Source organism: Gouania willdenowi, chromosome 7, assembly GCF_900634775.1.
Source record: "Gouania willdenowi chromosome 7, fGouWil2.1, whole genome shotgun sequence".
Lineage (NCBI taxonomy): Eukaryota > Metazoa > Chordata > Actinopteri > Blenniiformes > Gobiesocidae > Gouania > Gouania willdenowi.
In genome coordinates this window covers 30,086,662-30,107,725 of record NC_041050.1, presented here as the reverse complement: position 1 = coordinate 30,107,725, position 21,064 = coordinate 30,086,662, and the positions used below count along the sequence as shown (strand labels likewise).

General features: G+C 36.3%; 1 protein-coding gene across 2 annotated transcripts in view; it reads left to right on the top strand.

The window, feature by feature from the left end:
• The window catches only part of LOC114466520 (adenylate cyclase type 6-like), a 56,168-nt gene extending 40,721 nt beyond the window's left edge, over positions 1–15,447 (top strand). For both annotated transcript variants that reach the window (XM_028452014.1, XM_028452015.1), the window contains 9 exons: positions 272–427; positions 1,073–1,248; positions 3,294–3,326; positions 3,412–3,441; positions 3,529–3,661; positions 6,483–6,746; positions 10,088–10,292; positions 10,449–10,573; positions 15,174–15,447. In XM_028452014.1, coding sequence (XP_028307815.1) covers positions 272–427; positions 1,073–1,248; positions 3,294–3,326; positions 3,412–3,441; positions 3,529–3,661; positions 6,483–6,746; positions 10,088–10,292; positions 10,449–10,573; positions 15,174–15,302 — 1,251 coding nt within the window. In that variant the 3' untranslated portion in view covers positions 15,303–15,447. The remainder of the gene's footprint in view (positions 1–271; positions 428–1,072; positions 1,249–3,293; positions 3,327–3,411; positions 3,442–3,528; positions 3,662–6,482; positions 6,747–10,087; positions 10,293–10,448; positions 10,574–15,173) is intronic.
• The last annotated feature ends 5,617 nt before the right edge of the window (positions 15,448–21,064 follow it).

Here is a 21,064-nt window from a genome sequence, read left to right as displayed (position 1 = left end):
GGGTTAAGAAATGTGGGCGGTTTGGGGGAGGGGTCAGTGGTGGGTCATCATGACTCATCAGAACTTCTAAAAATTTCAATAATGAAGATTTAAACCTAATCTATTAATTCAAGCCAAAGCATTCACTTTAATGTAGTAACTCTATAACGACCTTATTGCACGTTTTGCATGAATTCATGTTCGTAATACATAACTTTTTTACAATTCTTTGTTTACTTGCACATTGACTATTCTTCCTGTTTTTTGTTGTTGTTGTTGTTGTTGTTGCCAGTTTACCTGCTACGGAGAGGAACTGAGGGACTGTGTTGCCAAAGAGTTGAACACATCAGAGCCAGTGACTCTCTGCCTGCTGCATAATCTGACCAAGAACGCTGAGGACGGAATAACCCTGTGTTCCAAGGAGGCCTCGCACTGCCATTTCCCTGAGGTCAGCCCCACAACATTAGAACTATAGAGCTGGGCAATATATTTATTTTGGCGATATAGAAAATGACAATATATATATATATATATATATATATATATATATATATATATATATATATATATTTTTTTTTTTTTTTTTTTTTTTTAACTTGTTTAGATTTATTTAATCACACAGTAGAAATCACATCATACTTTTCCATATTTCTTACTATATTTAGTAAGGAAGTAACAAAAGCAGCGCTGCTTTCGTTACTTCTCAGAACTGAATTGCCGAGTACGTCCTAACCCAGACCTTCCCCTAAACAACCCACAATACAGAACTCACTCACACGTGCTGTCCCTTATAGGAGAAGAAGCCAAAAGTGGCACATCATGTGCAGCTGTTTGTTAATGAATGTGCCTGTGTGGCATTTTTCATCAGCAAATTTAATCCAGAATTGTCTTTCTGGTAAGATTTTATTGGGTTAAAAATATCAAGATTTATATTGTACATCACAATTTTGATCCATATCGCCCAGCCTGAATTTTGAATATTTATAAGTAACTGTTTGTTTTGTGTTTTGCAGCTTGAAACACGTGTGTGAGTTGATTACCTTGTTATTAACCCCCTCCTCCTCCTCCTCCTCCTCCTGTGGCTGTGCTGCAGTATTTCAGCTACAGCGTTCTGCTGACCCTGCTGGCCTGCTCTGTGTTCCTTCACATCAGCAGCATTGGGAAGCTGGCTTTGATGCTCTTCATCCAGCTCACGTTCCTCCTGCTGGTGGAGTGGCCTCATGTGGTGCTGTTTGACAACGCAGACCTGCTGGTCATCGCCAACACCCTGTGAGTGTCTCACCAGCAAACCCTCGGTCTCACACAACCCAAAATATTTCAGCATCTACGTGATCAAAGCTGAACTTCACGCTATAACCGGTTCATAAATTATAATATGCGTCACATAAACATAATAAAAGTTATATATTGTGATAGAGAATATTGTTCATTTAAATATTACCACACTATAGTTTATATTTAAAATGTAATTGATTGAATTTGTGTAGTAAATATTAAATAGTACATTATTAATATTATGTACATGTCATGTACATCCATGTGTATGTACAGTATGTACATACTCTTGTATGTATATATGTATCAAGGTTGGGGTCAATTACATTTTTCAGTTACAATTGCGCTTTCAATTACCCATATTCAATGACAGTTCACTTACCATAAAAGTGGCCATCATTTTTTCCAAATTACAATAATTTTCTTATCCTCAGAAAGTCAATTACAATTATGTTCTCAATTACTAAAATTAAATTACAATTATTAGAATTACTGCGCCTGAAATAAATAACTTAATAAAACAACCTTTCACTTGTTTCACCTTTCCATTAGCATCTCTTATGATAACGGGTCCCAAATCAGCTGTAAAATACACTAAAAACAAATACCTATCATTGAATTTCTTTCCTATATATTGGTTACCTTGTTAGGATTCCTAATCAATTAAAGTATATGTTTTAATATTTTTGGTGTGGGCGTCTCAGCCTTTTTTGTGTCAGTATACCCCTATAATTTTTTTTTTAATGGTAAAAAGTGGGAAATCTTTATATGATACATTTTTTTTCATTGTTAACTACATACAGTATGTGTAGAACTGTACATATGCTGCATTCGATTGCACTCGGAACCCAGAAGGATCCGGGTCGTCAATTTCGACCTCCGAGGTAAATGCGTTTCATTCAGTAAGCTCAGAAAACATGACTGGCCACAGCAAGCTGATGTTTGTTTTTGTATTTTTCGAGGAGCAAAAATGCCTGTTGGGGACATAAATATTAGCTGCTTGAGGCTAATAAATATATAGAGAAACGTCGTACATTTTAAGTAAGACTTGAACGCACCAGCGAGGGGAATCCTGCGTGCTTCCTTGAACCATAGACCGTAGAGAGTGCATTGAAATATACGGGTATCATTACTTACGCAGCGTTCAAATGAACAGAGTGGGGATGGAAATACCACTAGAGTTATTCTGCACAATTAGTAACACACATGCCAAATTAGACGACACATTAAAGTAAAAGTTGAGGAGAAAGAGACTGTTGATGTCTAATGGTGGGCGCTGCCATTTAACGAAAACGTCATTCCGACCGACTCGGGGTGTTTGGATCCTGCCCGAGTTCCCGAGTCGGGATCCCGAGCTCAAGGGCCATTTTATTGCACTTTTCCGATTCGTTCTGTCGGACTTATCCGAATACAATCGAATACAGCAATAGGACTAACATGGTTCCCATTTTTAGCGTTAAATCATAATTATAATTATAATAGCTTTTTTGTCAAAATCGGACAAACGTTGTTGGAGGAGTTAACGTACACAGAAGAAAAAATGGGTCACAGTAGTGAGGAACTCAATTACAACTTAATTACAATTTCAACAGCAACAGATTTTTTTTAATTACAATTACGCCATAATTGTAATTAATTAGCAATTATGCAATTACAATTAAAATTGACCCAACCCTGATATGTACTGTATATATGTATATGTGTGTACGTGCAGCATGTACAGTATATATGCTTGATGTGTACATGTATAAACTGTATATATAAAACTTTGTGTAGAATGTATATATTGAATGTGTATTGTAAAACAAGTAACATTAGTTTCCTAATTATTATATATATATACATATATTAAATGTTATCTAAAGAACCTAGTTTAGTTTGTTGTGATGGGTCAGGTGTGTATAAGTTTTTTCTTCAATATACAACCCTTTTGGTTGATTATTTAGAGATAATTGAGCATTGTTTGTTCTGTTTTTTGTTTTTCTGAAGACTGCCGAAATAAAATTTTAATTCAACTCCTTGTTTTTCTTCCTCTTTAGAGAAATACCATATTTTAATGACTCCCTGCCACTGTAAGTTGCATTGTTTTTATTACAAAAATGATTTTCAATGATTTCAAAGGTTAGTCATCTTAACCCTTTTATGTCTTCTTTCCAGATTTGGTTTTAACGAAACTGTAGATCAGTGGTGAGTAGTTTATCGTCTTGTTGTGTACGCTTTAAAGGAAACTGTGTTTTGTTTTTTTTTTGTCTGATTCTTCTTTTTTCTGCCCAGCCTGGAGAATGTGCCTAAGGTTTACCTGAAGGTCATGACCCCTGTAATCCTCACAGTGTTTGTTCTGGCTCTCTACTTGCACGGCCAGCAGGTGGAGTCCACAGCGCGCCTGGATTTCCTGTGGAAGCTGCAGGTAAATGAGAGGATTTCTTTGAAGACGCAGAAATGGAGGAAATGAAAATACCACCTGTGAACACAATTTTTGTCCTCCACAGTCTTATATTATGGTTTATTAACGTAGGACATGGATAGGGTTGGTCAAAATCTTGTGATAAAGAAAACAATAATTACAGCCCTGGTGCATTAACGGCGGCAATGCAAATCATAACAAATGTACACGCATATCATCATTTAATGTTTATTTGGAGCTTTTCCAAGTACGTATGAGATAAGTCTAATGCTGCGTTCACACCAAATGCATTTTGGGCATCAAAATTGTGCCAAGTTGGGAAGAGAGCGCGTTTTGGGGAGGGGCTTCTCTGTTGCCGGTGGTGTTCATACAATGAATGATATTGTGTCGATCAGTTACGTTCATAATTTACCCAGTGACTGTAATATGGTGGGGAACATTATTGTGTTGAGAAGGTGGTGTTTCCGGTCGGATGTATTTTGGTGTGACTCAGTGTGTGCACTGTGATGTTAGAGGGCTATAGAGAAGTGCGGTCGAATGGAGAATAAAGTTTGGAGTTCCTTGCGGAACACGCCCCCTCCGACCCCCGTTTAATGGCTCTACATTATCGAGAGAGTGGCTTGGCTTTATTTGCGCATCTCCTACCAGGACACCAACTACAGGCGCTCTATTCCAGCAGAAGAGCGCCTGTCCATCTGTCTCCGGTTTGTGTTTTGTGTTTTGTTTTTTTCATTATTCTGAATTCGTCACGGTTGGGGAAAGCTCCTGATTGGTCGACGTGCCGCAAGTTCAAGAATCCCAACTCTTGGAATCTCAAAACGCGCAGCATCCACTGCATGTAAAGCTTCAAAACGTGCCGCACAGGAGGTGCGTGATGCACAGCGGGACCTCTCGATGCTCCAAGAAAAGTATCCACCATATATAGTCTATGTAGACCTGACGCTGTTGACGCTTTGGATGCGTTTGGTGTAAACGTGCCATATGCAAATAAATTATAAAAATCACTCGTGTAAGCAGTGTGTGAGTAAATCTATGTAGTAAGTGACCCATGCATGCATACATTGTGTATTAAATATTTTATATTTTTGTTTATGTATTATTTTTGCTCATATGTTAAAGATTATTTGTGCATTTTGTCTCTCAACTGTTCATTTTTAAGCCTTTATTTCTAATTGTATGTGTTTATTGACAGGGCTTTCTTCCCTCTTTGGACCTTTAATGCTTTTTTTTCTTTAATGTGTGCTCAATAAATAATTGAAAATGAATTAAAAAAAATAATTACTTGAATCCATTTACAACTTAACTAATTGGTTCTATATATAGTATGGTAAATCACCTCTCTATGGGCTTAGAGAATTATACTCTTCATGTGACGATAAACTCGTCATAGTGTGTTTGATTCAGCCACACATCGTGAAACGGAGAGAAAAAATGTAATTATAAACACTTAGATAAGAATGTGTACACTTAAAAGATTTACATAACTATTTATATTTGAAATTCAAAGAGAAAATGAGGCATTTGAATAAAGTGGATTTTTGTTCCTCTTAAATTAGAATTATTTACAGATTTGGAAGCAGATCGTTTTATTCTGACTGCTTGTTGCTGTACCATGGGGGGCACAGAAATGTTCAGAGTTTTGGGTGGGCTTTGGTATGTATGCTGTTGACATGTACGGTAATAACGTGTCTGGTCTCTTTTTGCACCCAATTATTACACTTATTTTTTATCTAATTAAAAAGTAATTATATTTTAATTGCCTGATCCAAAGCTTCCTAAAACATATACATTATTTTTTAAGCACGTTTTTCAAAAATCAAAACGTTCAATCAATAAAATTCTAACTGATTTAAATCTATTAATAGATGATCAAATTGAATAATATTCTGACATTTCCCTTGTTCTTTAACCTCTTCAACCCCAACGGACCCGCCGGCGGGGGCAGCTCCTGCTTCCGTGACTCTCACGGGTCTTAATATTGTTAAAGCTACGATCTGGAGTTTCTGAGAAATGTCTCGATGTCCCGCCCTAAACAGCCTCACTTCCTCCCACTGCCTCTGCCAATCTACCAGAAGCCACGCCTCTATTTTTCTGCACGCGCATCGCGAAACATAACAAAGTCACATCGCGTTGCGTTGATATAGGTCTATGGGTCAGGTAAGAGCCAAAATCATATTTACCTGTTTGCTGTTGTGACGCGTGGCCTTGTTTCCGTGCACAGTTCAGCATTCACTTTGATTGACAGACTCAAAAACAGGAAATTGAAGCCTCTTGGCGATTGTTTCCATTTGTATAGGGGTCTATAGGACGAAGGAGGGACTTATATACATTAATGTATATGAATGACCACCGGCAGTAGACCATAGTAAAAATCTAGTTAGGTATTTTTTTCAAAAGAATCATACATAAACATAGATTTCTCAGAAACTCCGGATATCAGCTTTAAGAATGAATTAAATCACACATTCTATACCTCATCGTAAAGAAACTCAGCTAAAACTAATTTAATGAGAAAAGTATGTTTTTTTTGAGGGGGGATAAAACGATAAGCCACATTTTTAGAAAGATGTGAATATGTTACACAAACAGAGATCTGACTGAGGGAACATCAAACTACACCAAAATAGTGCAAAAAATCTTTAGATTCTGAATGAAAATCCAGAATATACCTTAATGCCACTGTTGTCACCTTGATTGTGTCATACAACATTAAGCTATGCAACAACCTTTTCAAGCCATGCAAAATGTGCCTATAAGAAATAAAATGTCAATCCCCCAGCAGCAATGTCACTAAGCAGCCGTGTTTCTCCCTGCCTCTCGTCAGGCTACCGAGGAGAAGGAGGAGATGGAGGAGCTGCAGGCGTACAATCGCCGCCTGCTTCACAACATCTTGCCCAAAGATGTGGCTGCTCACTTCCTGGCACGAGAGCGTCGGAATGATGAGCTGTATTACCAGTCGTGTGAATGCGTCGCCGTCATGTTTGCTTCCATCAGCAACTTCTCCGAGTTTTACGTGGAGCTGGAGGCTAACAACGAGGGGGTGGAGTGTCTGCGGCTGCTCAATGAGATCATCGCAGACTTTGACGAGGTGAGAAGAAAATGAAAGTCATTAGTGCTGGTAAAGTGACCTTCAAAGCATCAAACATTGTGAGTAGACAAGATTCTCAACTGGTCTGGCTTAGGGACCCACGTTCCACATCGAGAGAAGCCACGACCCAAGCCAGGCAAATATTTCAACATTTCAAATTGATTTAATGAAAACATGTTGCGGTTTGAACCTTACATATGGTGTAAGACCGAGATGAGTGCATTTTATCACAGTAGGGCCACAAAAATGTGATTTTTCTGATCCAAGGGCCAAATTATCAACATTCATGTCATCGTTCAGAATGAGGACCAATCTGAACATTAATACAGAAAATAACAAAGGGTTTGAGGGTCTTTGTTGCTATTTTATGTAGTTTTGCTACTGTTTTGTGTGCTTTTCTGTATTTTTTGTACATTTTGTTGTCTAATGTATTGTTGTTGTTGTCAAGAGTGTTTTTACAGTTTTTTGTGTGTTTTTGGAGGCATTTTGCGCATTTTTGGTGCCATTTTGCATAGTTTTCTGTCATTCTGTATAGTTTTGTTTGGTGTGTTATGGCTTATTTTGTGTGGTTCAGCATCAGTTGTTTTGTATAATTTGTATTAATTCCTTTGTAGTCATCTGTTGTTATTCTGCTATTATGTGTGTGTTTTTGAGTCATTTTGTGTATTGATTTTTGCTATTTTTGGTATAATTTCTTATTTTCCTTTCGTGTGTTTTGCAGTAATCTTGCTCATTAACTTTAGGGGCCACACAAAATTAGACCGAGGGCCGCAGGTGGCCCCCGGGCCGGCAGTTGCCCATGTTTGGTGTAAAATATCAGTGTACCAATACACAAAATTCAAGAATATGATGGACAAAATGTTGTCATGCTAGTGAGGACATTTGTTCCTTTTAATTGAAAACCAAAAAGTGCATCTTAGGGACTTTTTGTTGGACAGTCATTCACGCACAAAACTCCAACGTATAATCAACAAATCATCCAAAATCACTGGCCACACGCTCCTGTCCATAGAGACTTTGTATCACAGACGCATCACACAGCGAGCATTGAAAACAACCTCAGACCACACACACACACCCAGCACACCACCTTTTCACACTCATGCCCTCAGGGAGGCGCTACAGGTCTTTGACAGCCAAATAGGCCAGATTTAAGAACAGTTTTCTCCCCACTGCCATACGGACACAAAATGAATACTTAAAGTAACTTACATCTGTAATATTGCATTGTTTAACTGTCTGTATGTATCTAACTATGTACTGTATGTGACTGACACAGGAGATGTGAGCATGATGTGCTGTACCGAAAACAAATTCAACCAACTCTGTTGTGTGGCCAATAATAAATGATTCTGATTCTGACGACACACAACCTAATGTAACTTCAGTAACATTTTATAGATATTTTTATCCACAAACTCAAAATACACAAATCAAGGTGCAATCTAAGTTTACAGAATTAACTTTGTTCATTTTAATTGCTAACTGCCATATCAGCAGGTAAATAGAAGAAAAACATTTGAACCCCGACCTGAGTTTGGACGAATTAAAGCTGCAGTTTGTAGAATCCTCTCTCTGCTCTGAAACCGAAACTTACCCTCCCTTACCGGTGTCTTTTATGAACGCTCTTAGCAACTTTTTTTCTCAATAGAGACTAGTGACAAATGTAGGGACGTTATCTTGTGTGTCTCAGCACCCGTTTAGGGCAGAGTGACAACCATCACTCTGCATCCAGACTGTAAAATGAATTAACTGTGAATAAACTTCTCTTATGTTTAAATGCAATGTGTCCCATCAGTTCTCACTCTCCCTCTGACACCAGTATGTGCGGCAGATCCTGCACAGCTACGGATATCCGCGAGGACGCAAAGCGGTCTATTTCTCCTGAACATGTTTGTGCCTTTATTCTGTTGCTTCTCCACATCAGTCTGTCTTTTTCTGCTTGATTTGCAGTGCAACTGTTGTATTTAACATCGCGATGTAGACTTCTGCTGCTACTTCCATCATTGGTTTGTGAACGCGCCTGACTTCAGTCGAGCAGCCAATAGTAACACCCAAAAACAGTTCATGGAGCACACGTGTTTATTGAAAGATCTCTGATTGGCTGACATCCAGCGTCACGCTCCTGCATTTATAAACTTCATTTACAGGGTCAGGAGAAGGAGAAGAGATTCACTGTCCAATCAGAACATTTTGGATTACAATGTGCTCAATAGGGCTGTAGTCAACCAAGGACATGGTTGGTCGACCAAGACTATGGCACACGTAGCGATTAGTCGACCAAAAAAAAGGTGCAGAGGAGGACGAGGAGAAAGAAAAAGATAAACAAATATTTTTGTTTTGGCTTTTTGTGGTGCCAATTTGCTTTTCAACGCAGACCATTTATGATATGAACCTTATTCAAGCTTTGACCAGAACCCGACAAAGCAAAAGTGAAACCTACAGGTCTGACAGACATTAGCTATTTACTGTATATCAGAGCTCAACCTGAAACCGACAATTAAAACCTATTTTTTCCTCATACAAAGGACATATTTACGTTTGTTTTAGTGGTAAGCCTGCTTTTATTAGCAGACATCTGTTAATGTCAACATCAGATCAGCGCACAGGGGAAGGCAGCACGTCAACACAGGTGCGCAGTGCATCCCGCGGCGCCACAGACAATGGATCTATTTACATAATCCACGTATTAAATATAAGGATAATCAATGTGCAGAAAAAGGATTGATTCAATAGTGGATCTTAATTCAATCCCTGTTTGCTCTCTGCTCTGAGGACAACATGCGGTGTCACACTTTTTTTTTTTTTGCAGCGCGGCACGCACTTACACAGCTGTTGCTGGACATAGAATCATGTTTAGGCACTAAATAAATTATATTTGATGACCAATGAACCACAACGGCATCGACCAATTAGTCAACACAACGACCAAAGTTGGCAGCCCTAATGCTCAAAGATGATTATGGATTTTTGTCCAAATGATGCCAAAAAAAAAACTTACATACTGCAGCTTTAATGGGTGAACTGGGCCATGGTCTTAAGCATATGAGAGCAAATCGCAGAATTTCTTCTATATGCGAAAGGTTTGACGACATTTGCATTAGTGGCATCATCATCACCTGCTGGTTAGGAGAGTGAATCTATGGCATTCTGAGCCCTTTCAAATTAAAAGACAGTAATTTTTTTATTCATTTATTCTCATCAAAGGCCTGCGACCCACTAGAAACCCACCAGTTGAGAATCACTGTATTATACAGTCGGTGTTGGATCCTCCTGTTTTTTAGTCACTCAGTCAACTGTTTTCTTTTCTTTGTGTGTGTTTTTCCATTACTCGTCTCTAGATAATAAGCGAGGAGAGGTTTCGTCAGCTGGAGAAAATTAAAACCATCGGCTCCACCTACATGGCAGCTTCTGGCCTGAATGACTCCACCTACGACAGAGAGGGCCGTTCACACATCCTGGCCTTGGCCGACTACGCTATGAGGCTCAGAGAGCAGATGAAATACATCAATGAACACTCCTTCAACAACTTTCAGATGAAGATCGGTAAGAGGCAGGAAAATAAAGTTCAATTGTTAAATCTCCTTTAAATGGGCTTCTGTTGACGTGTCAAATGACAGCTAAAGTTTTCTATTTCCTTCGGATCAGTGTGAATATTTTTGGTGAAGTGGTGTTGGTGACAGCTGGCTTGTGTCTTCTTAGGGTTGAACATGGGGCCAGTTGTAGCAGGGGTGATCGGAGCCAGGAAACCTCAGTATGATATCTGGGGGAACACCGTGAATGTGGCCAGCCGTATGGACAGCACAGGAGTACCAGATTATATCCAGGTACTGCACATCTCATGGATTTACATCAAGTAGTTTAAACGCCAGATGCAACACAGATCCCACTGTAAATCTTTTTACCCACACAGTGCTTAAGTACCCCCTTATCTTTTATTCCTGAATCCAAGTACCCCCTTTGTCAGACTACAACATTTTGCTCAGAATACTATGAAACAACAACTATAGAGCATAATGATGGAATTAATGAATGATAATACACACTGTAAATCAGGGGTTCTCAACTGGTCTCACCCTGGGACCCACATTTTACCACGGTCATTAAATTGTGACCCAGTTTTTTTTTTTAGAATTCAACCAAGCACATTTATTTTTTCTAAAATCGCTGTTGAAAACACACATACATAATCTTTTTAAAAACATAAATCTATATATTTTCCTGTGTAACATGCATTTCACAGCATGACTATCAAAAGAAAAGTTTCTTTCAAAATAAAAGACAAGTCCAACATGAGAGATTTTAAGTATTATTTTATTTTTGACCAACTGTCCATGACCCACCCAGTAAAGGTCCGCGACCCACTTTTGGGTCCTGACCCACAGTTGAGAATCAATAATCTCATTTTGTAAATAAGTGGAAAGAAACCATATTTAGTGCCTCCTGAATATTATTTGTAGTTGATTTCATTTCCGGTCATTTCCCTCCTGATGTGGGACCAAGACTGATTCTTGTATTTTCTATCATCATTTTGTGCGTTTTTTGCGTCATTTTGTGTCTTTTTGGTGTCATTTTGTGTATTTTGTCATCTGTTCTTTTTTTTTCATTACATTTTTCTCTTATTTTGTGTGTTTTTGTTGTTGTTTTTGTGTGTTGTTGGTATTATTTACTTTCTTCTCTCTGTGTGTGTTTTTCGGTGTCATTTGGTTGTTTCTTATGTCGTTTTGTATGTTTCTCTGTTATTGTTGTGTATTTTTCTCTCATTTAGTGTGTCTTTGTTGTCCTTTTTTTGTGTTGCTGGTAATAGTACATCACCTCTGAGCCCGGTTCTGCTGGAGGTTTTTTCTCCCCACTGTAGCTGATGCATGTTCATGTGGATTTGTTGGGTTTTTTTTATTTTTTCTTAAGAACTTTATATTTTGATAGCGCTTTGAGAAGTCTATGGTTGTAATTTGCGCTATATAAATAAAGTTGAATTCAATTGAATTATGTATTTTTCTTTCAGTGTGTGCGTTTTTGGTGTCATTTTGTGTATTTTGTTGTTGATTGACTGTTCTTTTTTATTATTCAGTATATTTTTCTCGTTTTGTGAGTTTCTGGTAAAATTTTGAATAATTATCATTTTTAACTAAAAATTTAAATAAAAAAAACCATATTTTTAATGCTTTCATTTGTTAATTTCCCCCTCTCTGTCCCCCTCCAGTACCCCCTGTAGTGCCATTGCGTACCCCCATTTGAGAAACACTGGTTTAAAGCATATTGTATTGCTGCCCTCAAGGAAGTACCACATTACTCACGTTCAATATTACATTATTTGATAAATATTAATCACGACCCCCGTCTGCACTGCACCTAAGGGCGTTGCAACAGAACCTGCTTTGTTGTACCGTTGAGGAAGCACAAGAAGCACAAACCTTAATCAGAAACCATAAAGGTAACCAATTATCTCAGTAGACAATTCTCATTAATCATTCTCTAACAAAAGTTGACAGTTTTTCCCCCCAAGTCTCACTGGCCCTGCTGCATTTTTAAGACACTACTGCCACCTCTTGAACTTAATGTGTTACTGCAAAATACAGTGGAAATACAAATTCTGACGTTGCAACTAACATATTCTTCTTCTTCTTGGTTTCTTGTCAGGTCTATTCATTATCAGAGAATCAGAAATATAAAGCGAGGAGTTTAAAATAATAGATTTCTGTTTTAACTTGTGTTGCAAAATATTGTTTTATTTTTTACCTGAGAATAATGGTAGTTAATATTTATTCATTACTATTGGTGTGTTGTGCGTATATGGGTGCAAGGAAGGGTACACCTTTGCGCTTATATTTTTATTTATTTATTCATTTTATTTATTAATTTATCATTTACAGTGCTGTGTTAAATTTAGTTAATGTATTTAAATGATACTAATAGTGTCCGTTTTAACCTTTTTTTTTTTTTTTTTTACAAAAATGTGAAGTTTAAAAATTTTGCCTTTTATAAGTTTTGTAAGATAGTGATCAGGAGTTTGGTCAATCAATTAATTGCATAATGGTTTGAAAAATTTAGTGAAGCAAAAAGTGTTAATAGTAGTTCTGGTAATGCTTTGCGGTTATTACTTTACATATACATATTTTAAGTTTACTAGTACTACCAGTAACACAAATTTGTCAACTAGTAGACGATTTTGCTTTACTAATATAAAGTCTACTCATGCCTGAGAGCGTAAAATAACATTAGTAGCTGTAGAAGAAAATCAGTTTTTTAGTACTAATAGAACGCTAAAAATCTAACTAGTAGTACTAGTAAAGTCAAAAGATTCACTAGTATTACTAGTAGGTAGGAGGGATTATAACCAAATACTAGGGAGGTAACATTTCACTCAACTCACGATACAATTTGATTCACAATACTGGGTTCACGATACGATTCTCTCACGATTTATTTTACAAAATGGGAATGTAGACAAATATTCCTTTATTTTTTGGGGGGAAAAAAATAGAAAATACTGTACTATTATCTTTTTATATTTAAATGTCAAAAGAATCCCTTGATATGCTATTTAAAACAATGCAATTTAACTAAAAATAAATCTTGAATGACATAAGTAAAGGAATAATACAAATGAAGAAGAAGCCTATTTAAATTCTGGTTCTATAGTAAACAATGCAAAACAACATAATAGTTCCTTTTCTTTTTAAAAGTGTAACTGAAAATGTATTTTGTGCCTTAACAATTCGACTTTAAAAAAAAAAAAAACAGTCTACACTGTATTTACGTCAGATATTTGTTTGAACCAGCAGAGGGCGCTAGCAACCCAGTGGTCGGTTGGCATGCAGATATCCTTGCAGTGAAGAAGAGATGCTATGCTAGCAGACATAGCTAATAGAAAAACGTAACTTTTACAGATATTCACGTAATATTACAGATATTCTTTCGGTGCTAAAGGGGTAAGGAATCATTTATTAACATGTTTAAGAGTAGAAGGCGGCCAGAAAGAAAGTAGTAGCAGATTCCGCCCACCGTCTACACTTTTAGACGAGAAGGATCTATAGCGCCCTCTGCTGTTTAAAAAAGTACTGCGATTAAATTTTCAGAGCATCGATGTGAACTGTGATACCTATGAATCGATTTTTAACTGCCTTACGATTAATCGTTACATCCCTACCAAATACAGCTCTCTGATTGGTTGTAATGTTCTCGAAAGCCAATAGCAAACCAGAATTTCATTTCCCCGGCCCCTCATTAGCATATAATGCGTACTTGTAGTACTAATGACACTTTTTGCTTCACTCATTGAGCTTAACTCAGGTTAAATATCACCAATATCAAATATATTCTCAAATGGCTTTTTTTTTAAGGATGAACAAGACAGAGTAATCCATTGGACTCTAGGTTGTTTTGCAGCAGGATCACTACTTCAATGATACCGGCTTAGTCATTTTTATTTATTTGCATTCCCACTCTTGTCTCTACCAAAAGGTAATAACTAGTCTTCCTGGGGTCCACACTGGAAGACCAGCTGGACGGATGATGTGGCAGTTCTGATCTCAATATTACATAGAAAATGAATTTAATACCCACTAAGGGTCTGTGCTTAGTTCTCCATATGTTTGTAAAATAAATTCAAATTGAAAGTGTCTATTAGTACGGTTGCTGTACGGACAACCTCCGGTGCTATTGGCACGGTTACCAAAGTACACGTATGTAGCGTCTTAGGGTTCGGGTTAGGGCAGGGGTCTGCAACCTTTACTCTACAAGGAGCCATTTTGCCTCATCTCACCTGGATTAAAGTCCTCCTGGAGCTGAAAAAATAACTTTCTAATAAAGACAATACAGTGTAATTATTTCTATACATTTAAAGCTGTAGGGAGCCATTGCAAAAGAGTCAAAGAGCCACATTAGGCTCCAGAGCCGCAGGTTGCAGACATCTGGGTTAGAGTTAGGGTTTAAGACTTAGGGTTTAGGATTTAGGGTTAGGTTATGACCTTATATTGCAACAATTTTTGGGGTTAGGGTTAGGTTTACGGTTAAGTTTAGTCTTAGTCAAGTGACTTAAACTGGCCAATGAGGGACGCTGCGTACGGATAAAATGTCGGTACAGTATATTGATACGGCAACCGTACGGATAGCCACTGCCATTAAAATAGTGTGTGATTTTCTTATAAACTGCATGTCATACTTAAAACAATCAATATTGTGCTAAAAGCACTGGGTGTTGCTTTATTTACTGAATTGTGTTGATGGATACAAGTTTTTTTAGTTTGGTTTAATTTCCCACCTGCTAAGACATGTGGAGTGTTTCTTTTTCTATTTGTTTTGCTATCTCCACCTTCCTCTTTGTCCTGTTGTGGTGCTTTAAGATAATTGCTGACTGTGAAGAGAGGCTGATTTGCTCCTCAGAGGAAGTGTTAAATATCTCATATATCTTACATCCTCCCTTAGGTGACCACAGACTTGCACCACGTGCTGGTGAATCACGGATACCAGCTGGACTGCCGGGGGGTTGTCAAGGTGAAAGGGAAGGGTGAGATGACCACCTACTTCCTCACCAGCGGTCCTACGAGCAGTTAGCACCAGGAGCACAAAGCCACTCCCACTGCACTGATGAGCGACAGGCTGCAGGTGGACTCGGTTCAGCTCGGCGAGCAGCAACAGAGACGCACTAAAAGAAAAAAAAAAAACCAGAAGAGAGACGGAAGCCGAACAGATGTTGTCACAGATGTTAGATGGCTCTTTCCAAAGCTGTCCAGGAAATGAAAATGAAGAAGCCCAAATGCCTTAGGACAGACGTGGCTACGCTCATGTTTGGGGCGACCGTTTTTCAGCTCGACTTCCTTATTTATTTTTGTGAAAGAGAAAAATGAAATTTCATCAAAGAAAATATGCAAGGGCAACGTGAAGGATTATTATAACCAAAGAATTCATGTTTGATAAGAAACACACACACACTGAGTTGATTCAGAGGTACGCTAACCACCATAGGTAATGACTGTAACGGTTTTGCCATACACAGACTGTGGCAACACACTTGGACTTGCTGTGTTTCCTAATGGGGCCTTCTTCTTCTTCTTCTTCTACCATCTGGTAGAAGTTCCAAACACATGTACGACTCACTGCTCGTTTCCCTGCAATGAGGTTTTGGCTCAAGCCAAAAAACAAGAAGTATGAAATGAAGGAAGAACAGTTGTGTTCTAGTGACAGAGCTGGAGAGTAACTGTGAAACTGTCAGAAAAGCTTTTATATAAGTGTGTGTGTGTGTGTGTGTGTGTGTGTGTGAGCACATGGAACTGAATGCAGATCTTTATCTATAAAGGGGCATACTGTAACTTTTTCACTGTGAGGTTTTTATGAAAATCGTTATTGCGAAACTTGTTGCGCAAAGGCATGTTTTCTATTTTTCCTTTGAAGCGTACGTCTCTCTCTCTCTCTCTCTCTCTCTCTCTCTCTCTCTCTCTCTCTCTCTCTGCTGAGTGTTACAACATGTGCTTTCTTGATAACTTTCAGGATTAAGTGTGCACAGAAATCCTCCATCTGCTCTATGTTGCCTTGAGATTATATGCAGTTCCAGGGTCCGCAATATTCACGGACTTCAAACTACACAACTTTACACTATATAGTGCTTATTAAGTGCCACATGAAGGTTCACACCCCCTTAAAAAGAGTCTTTTAAAATGAATGTATGGTAATTATGAAGATGTCTCCCACTGGAGTAAAACCCCCTTTGTGTTGACTTTGGTGTTTAAAAAAAAAAAAAAAAGAAAGAAAGAATAGGAACTTAAATATTGTACTTGACGTCAAACTGTTTGGACCACATGTTTGCTATAGGGGAGTGTTTTATATTTGCCTAAAACCTAGTGTTGATGCTTGTGTGTCTTTGTGAATCGGTGCCTTCGTGGGCTACAGAATGAGTTCCTTGTCCTTCTTTTGAAAGGATATTGAAACACTGGTGCATTATCTTTTAAAAGTGGATGAGTTTAAAAAACGTTTTCCCTAACTAATTTTATTAAAGTTCCCTTGAATAAATAATTAACAATGTTTGTTTTTGCATGAATTAGTTTTGTTTCATTTTTCAGATTTTGGACAATGATTTTGAGTACACGCATCTTTAACTTTATCCGAACCAAAACAAAAAAATCTTCTTCTTCATATTATTCGTATTCTTCTTCTTCTGCATCTTCTTTTTATTCGTATTCTTCTTATTATTATTATTATTATTACCTCCACCAAGCGCGAAGCACAGAGCGGTAAGGTTATGTTTTGCTCTCTGTTTGTCTGTCTGTCATTCTGTTAGCAAGATAACTTGAAAAGTCATGAACGGACTTAGATTAAATTTTCAGGAAAATTGATAAATGGGACAAGGAACAGCTGATTACATTTTGGTGATGTTCTGGTTACCAAATTTAAAAAAAAAATAAAATATATATATATATATATATATAGTCATGGTAACACAGCTCAATGTTGACAGGTAGTCATGGTAATCCTGAGTTTACCATGTTACCTTGACTGGAGCGTGTGAGTTGACCGGTCAATGTCATGTGAGCTGCTTGGCGGATGTCTGCACTCTCTGAGTGTTTTTCCAGTTTTATTATTATTTCTCTTTGTATTGGTTTTCTTCTTCTGTGTATTCTTGTTATTATTATTTTTCTTCTTGGTATTCTTTTTTATGATGATTATTATTCTTTTTTTTTTTTTTTTTTTTTTTTTTTTACACATCCCAGCTATAACCCACTTAGTCCCGCTCTAGTTGTCAGCTTTAATTTAGCTCTCCTGTCAATCAACAGCCTGCAATCAAGATTTCTCCCAGTGACAGTAACTGGAGAGGCTCATGCTTCTCCTTATGTGAACACATACGTCTACAGTTACAAGAGGGCGATACAGGAGCGAGTACTTAATTGCTCACTTATGAATAATGAATCTATCTGACAGTGTTCAGCAAACACACTCTATGATGAACATTAATTAAGTGACATGATTGCTTTTAATCCATGATGATTATGTGCTGTTACCAGAACAGATCCCTGATACAACCAATCACGAGTGCATAAAATGACACGGTCCACTATAATAGGTACACCTGTGCTATGTAATGCGGTCCAGCTCAACAGTTTAGTTGCTCTGAACCAAAGTTTCACCTGAATGTATATGGAGGTAGATTTGTGTCTTTATTATTCAATCAAAAAAGTTACATTTGAATGCAAATAATTATTTGACATCCAGAAAATTGTGTTTGTGTTTATCTTTGATTGAAAATGTTTTTTGTTTTTTTTGTTTTTATTTTTATTTTTTGTTTAATTGAAGTTAGTTATTTTAATGGGGTTTAGTTGTTTTGTTTTTTTCTTTGAGTAGGAGTAAGATATTTTGTTTCTTTATTATTCAATTACCCAAAATCAAAAAAAAAAATACTGTATTTTTTTATTTTATTTTTGTTTATTTTATTTATTGGATTTTTTTTTTTTTTTGGGGGGGGGGGGGGGGGGGGGGTGGGGGGGGGTATTAGTTTGCATTTAAACACTTTTTTTTTTTTTGATTGAAAATGTTTTGTATCAAAATGAAGTTTTCAGATTGAATAATTAATACGTAAATATACCTTCCTTAAATGCATAGTTTGAGGAAACAATGCTATTTATGGGGTGCACGGTACAGTAGCGTTTAGCACACCCGCCTCACAGCACAGCAAGAAAGTCCCGGGTTCAAACCCTGGGGTGGATATTTGGGTCCTTTCTTTGAGGATTTTGGAAGAACAAAATGTTATTTCCTCAAAATATGATTAAAAATTCATCATTATTTTCTGATTTTTATGATTTCATGTGATAAAAGCACGGGAAAATAGTAAACCCCTGCAAATATTCTTCATTTTCATTGAATTTGTTTATTTGGAGGGATTGTGATAACTGAATTATTTGGTAATTTACAATATGATCTATATTTTTTTTTATTTGTTCTTTTTTACTTTCACCTGTGGGCCAGATTGGATGCTCTAAAGCAGGGGTGTCAAACTAATTTTAGTTCAGATGCCAAATATAAAGGAAAACGAGCAATTTCAACAACAATGTCCCCAAGTTTGTACTTCCACGTATAAATGATCAGTGTTGGGTAACTTACTCTAAACTTATAATATATTTCTATTACTAGTTATTAAGATAAAAATTTAATATATTTGTATTACAATATTACTGTTTTTTAAATATAACTGAGTTACACTACTTTGAGTTACTTTTGGTCCAAAACACTAATCATATCACAGTGATAGTGTCTAAGTTTTGTTTCAAATACTTCTGCTGTTTATTAATATAACTTATGTTCCTCATAAGTTATATTTAACTATAATGATCATCTTTTTTTTTTCTCAAATAATTGCAAACAGTGAGAAAACCATTAAGCAAATACGCACTTAAATTAAATATGCATGTAACTTAAGTTACTTTAATTGTAACTGGTATTATATTACCACTTTTCACTTTTGAGTTACACTACTGAGTTACTTCCAAAAGGAATATATTACTGTAATATATTACAAAAATAACTCGTTACTCCCAACACTGTAAATGATACATAAAGTATGTAAGGCACAAACAATATCCAAGCAATAAGTGACAGATTTCAGTCCCTGCAAGATTTTCTCTGTTACATTTCATTGATTTTGTGACCAATTTTGTGAAATAATTGAAAGAAAATTGAGTTCTTCAACAATTTGAGATTTAAAATGACTGCAGTCATGTGATAAAAGCATGAGAAATTTTTTCTCCTCTAAATATTGTGGAGTTTCATTGAATTTGTGTGTTTAAAAGGGCTGAGAAATGAAATATTTGGTAATTTAGACAATAATTCATGTTTTTTCCGTCATTTTTACTTTATCCTGCCGGCCGAGTAGGATGGTCTAATCCAGGGGTGTCAAACTCATTTTAGTTCAGGGGCCAAATACAGACCAGTTTGAGCTTAAGTGGGCCACAGATGAAATGAATGTGCCCTGGTTTGCACTATTACATATAACTTGCATAAGTATGCGAGTATACTGTATCAGTCGCTGCAACATCTTCACTTAAATTTCCCTGATTTGGAGAATTTGAGGACATTTTGTGGAATAATTTGAGAAAAAACAATTTGAGAATACAAATGACTGCTGTCATGTGATATAAAAACTTTAACTGAAAAGCTCTACAAATATTGTGAATTTTAATAGATTTTTTGTGTTTGGAGGGGCTGAGATCTCTACAACCGAAATAGTTGGTAAATTACAAAATGTTTCATGTTTTTTTCTATCATTTTAACTTTCTCAAGCGAGCCGAATTTCATGCTCTAAAGGGCCGGATTTGGCCCCCGGGCCTTTAGTTTGAAAAAAAAACACTATAAAAGAATGAACAGTATCCTACAAATTATTGTTCATATTTGAGTGTCAACTTATGGGGATTTATTATTGATTTATTACCGATTATTTGTTCATTTAAAGGAATGCAATAAAATAAACACGTGATAGAGAATGAATAATTATTCAAATGCTGCAATAATAAGCTGCTTTTTCTATCTTGCTGACAGAAAATAATGCCAAATTAATTAACAGTGAAATACAGACATCAACGGAGACAGCAACACTGCCCCCTGGCGGATGGCCAGGAAGAGGCGGGTCTTTGAACACACACGTGGGTCTGTTATCTGTGTAAATCTTACACACCAAAGTTTATCAAATAAGTCATACATAAAATACTCATGTACAAGTAAAAAGTAGCTCAAACAAACAGTACACTGAGTAAAAGTTAAGTTACTTTACCAGATTTACAGCAAATAACATTTAGATTTAAGATTTCTATTTAAATTGAACATGTAGATGTAACATTTAGATTTAGATTTAACATTTATTATTTAGATGTAACATTTAAATTTAACATTCAAATTTAACATTAAGATTTATATTTAAATGTAACATTTAGATTTAATATTTAACATTTAGATTTAACTTCAATTTTAACATTAAGATTTAGGATTTATATTTAAATGTAGTATTTAGATGTAACATTTAGATTTAACAAACAAAATTAACATTAAGATTTATATTTAAATGTAACATTTAGATGCAACATTTAGATGTAACATTTAGATTTAGATTTAACATGTATTATTTAGATTTAACATTTAGATTTAACATTCAAATTTAACATTAAGATTTATATTTAAATGTAACATTTAGATGTAACACTTAGATTTAGATATAGATTTAATATTTTTAAATTTAGACTTAAATGTAACGTTTAGAATTAGATTTGTTATTCATCATTTAGATTTAAATGTAACATTTAGATTTAGATTCAATACAAAAAAAATAGATTTAGATGAAA